General features: G+C 49.4%; 1 protein-coding gene across 1 annotated transcript; it reads right to left on the bottom strand.

The window, feature by feature from the left end:
- Positions 1–347: 347 nt before the first annotated feature.
- LOC103345078 (keratin-associated protein 9-2) lies at positions 348–1,278 on the bottom strand. The gene has a single exon (XM_070060730.1). The coding sequence runs from the start codon at positions 1,214–1,216 to the stop codon at positions 758–760; it is 459 nt and encodes a 152-aa protein (XP_069916831.1). The 5' UTR covers positions 1,217–1,278; the 3' UTR covers positions 348–757.
- Between the last annotated feature and the right edge of the window lie 1,345 nt (positions 1,279–2,623).

Genomic DNA, 2,623 nt, shown 5'->3' on the forward strand with positions numbered 1-2,623 from the left:
CCCTTTGCGTAGGATACTACAACTGGTCATGGGTGAATAGGGAAGAACTTTGTTAACAGAAATCAATGTGCAAATGTATGAAGTTGGTGATTCTATCACCACCGGGAGCAGCTTAAAGAGCGCAGCTTCCTGCTGCCCAGCCCCCAGTGTGATTCCTACTTAGAGAAAGCTGCAAATGTGACTGCACCGGAGCTGGAACCAGAAAACCTGGGCTCTGCACCCAGTTTGGTCCATCCTAGCTACACGACTGCATGTAGGTCCCTTTATCAATTGGTTCTGCCCAAGTATTTGACTGACAGGAGATAAAAAGATGCAAGACCATCACAGAAGCAAAGCAACACGAAACATAATGCAGTGAAGACTTTATTAGGAACACATAGTTGTTATGAAAGAGTCAAAAAATGATAGACATATTCAGACAAAATGATTGGTACTTATGCTTACAAAGACCTAATAAGATGGGAAGAGTGGTTTTTTTCTTCATCTGCCTTAACTTAAAAAGGTATCCACGTAGAGACCATGAATCCAGGCCAGGAATAGATGACGTTGCCCTCCCTGAATGAAGAGAATATCAGAGTGAAAAAGGTGACACGCGCTGAGCAAGCTCTCCAATCTGAGGACAAGATGATTGACAGCTAGGCAACAGCGTGTGGGTTATTAGCAGAGAAAAGGGAAGCAATTTGCCATAGAAATGGGTGTCTTGAAAACTGATGATGGAAGTGTATTCTGTGTAGGTAGTGGGTTTCTGGTAAGCTGCTTAGCAGCAGGAGGGCCGGCAGCAGCTGGGCTCACAGCAGGACGGGCGGCAGCAGGGCTGGCAGCAGCTGGGCAGGCAGACGCACGTGGGGTGGTAGCAGGTTCTGGTGCAGTAGACGGGCGTGCAGCTGCCGGACTGGCCGCAGGGGTCGCTGCAGCAGCTGGGGCGGCAGCAGGACTGGCAGCAGCTGGGCTGGCAGCAGCTGGCCACGCAGCAGCTGGGCTGGCAGCAGGGGGTGCGGCGGCAGCTGGTCACACAGCTGGGCTGGAAGGTGGTCCTGCAGCAGCTGGTCTGGCAGCACGTGGGGCGGCAGCAGCTGGGCTGGCAGCAGCTGGGCTGGCAGCAGGGGGTGCTGCTGCAGCAGCTGGACACGCAGGCTGGCTTCCAGCAGGTGGTCCTGCAGTGGGTGGTGCTGTAGCAGGGGGGCGGGCAGCAGGGGGAGCAGCAGGAGTTGGTCATGGTGTTGGTGGGGAGGGTGGGCTTACTTCACAGGTGAGTTTCCCAGAATATGATGGTGCTGTGTGCTCTGGGCCTTTTATACCCTGGACCTCCAGTGTTTGGGCCAATGAGCCACACTTGACTTTGTTATTGTTTATGTTAATTTCTCTAGTCCACTGGGAAATGTCCCAGGGAGGAAGTTGTTCCTTAAGTGTTCTGTATTTTCTTTGCATAATTGATTTGTTTGTTTTCCTCATTGATAAATAACCAAATAGAACTATTTTCTTGAAAGGAAAAATTGGTCATCCTGCTCCACATTAGTAAATCCTTGTGTTTAAAGCCAAGCACAGTAGTGTGTGATCTTCCAAAAGGTCCCGCCTAGCTTGGGACAGGTCAGAACCACTGTCGGTCTCCACCTGTGTTCCTGGGTGCTGCTTCCTCCTGGGAGCATGTCTGATGTTGATGAGTCACGGCGATGAGTTAAAACCACGTTTAGGGAGGTTTCTGATACCACCTGTAATGTAGAAGCTACTATAAATAAATAAATCTTTTAAAAGAAAGACAATGGCTTGATTTCCAATAAATTCTTGAGAGATATAAAGTTGATGGGCCCTGGTGTTCAACTGACAAATAATAATTGTGCACATTTGTGGAGTTAACACCTCTCTGACATCTTTGTATCCTCATACCTAATTGATATTTCTAGTACTAAATTATCTGTTACCATAACTTGTGAGGTCTCTGTTTCTTGGCTGCACACTGCCTGGCACGTGAGGCTTCAATGGGTAAAAGGATTTGGCCAGGTTCACAATCAGGGAGTGACAGGAGAATGTTGTGAGTTTTCATTATGTTTTATTGACTCCTTATACCCAAGTCCTACACACTGTTGTTTTCTTAACAATAGAGGAAGGTAGGGCCAGAGATCAAAGGGGAAATAATTCAATGGGTTGCCCTTGAGAGGACTTACTACGGAGGAAATAGACACAGCAGACAGATGACACAAGCTTGAGGAATCTCCCAGAGCAGACACAGGTGCAAGAGATGAGAAGGAGGGGTGCTCAGCAACCCTGTCGCTTCGTGGGGTGCTCATTCCACTGAAACAGTGTCTCCTGGGACTGTGGGTGGCCCCAAAGCAGAGGGCGTCGTTACTGAGTCGGAGATAAAACTTCAGGAAATGCGGAGCGTCATGTGGCCCGTGATGGCTGAAGAGACGTTAGCAGCTCACCTCTCGTTTTCTCGCACCCCTCGTACTACTGAGCAATTCCGCTCTTCTCCTTATGACTCGGTTTCTCATTGGAGGATTCCGGCGCCCCCGCTGGGACCGACCCAGTGCCCACGTTGACTTCGGATACTGTTCTCTTCCTCCTTTCCTCCCTTCTGTCATTTCTCTGGCTCCCTGAAAACACTGGCATCTAATTTCCTTCAAAT

This window comes from Oryctolagus cuniculus, chromosome 17, assembly GCF_964237555.1.
Source record: "Oryctolagus cuniculus chromosome 17, mOryCun1.1, whole genome shotgun sequence".
Classification (NCBI taxonomy): Eukaryota; Metazoa; Chordata; class Mammalia; order Lagomorpha; family Leporidae; genus Oryctolagus; species Oryctolagus cuniculus.

What these genes read in the sequence shown, in the direction of transcription:
- LOC103345078 (XM_070060730.1), bottom strand. Translation starts at nt 1,216, where the DNA reads ATGACCAACTCCTGCTGCTCCCCCTGCTGCCCGCCCCCCTGCTACAGC.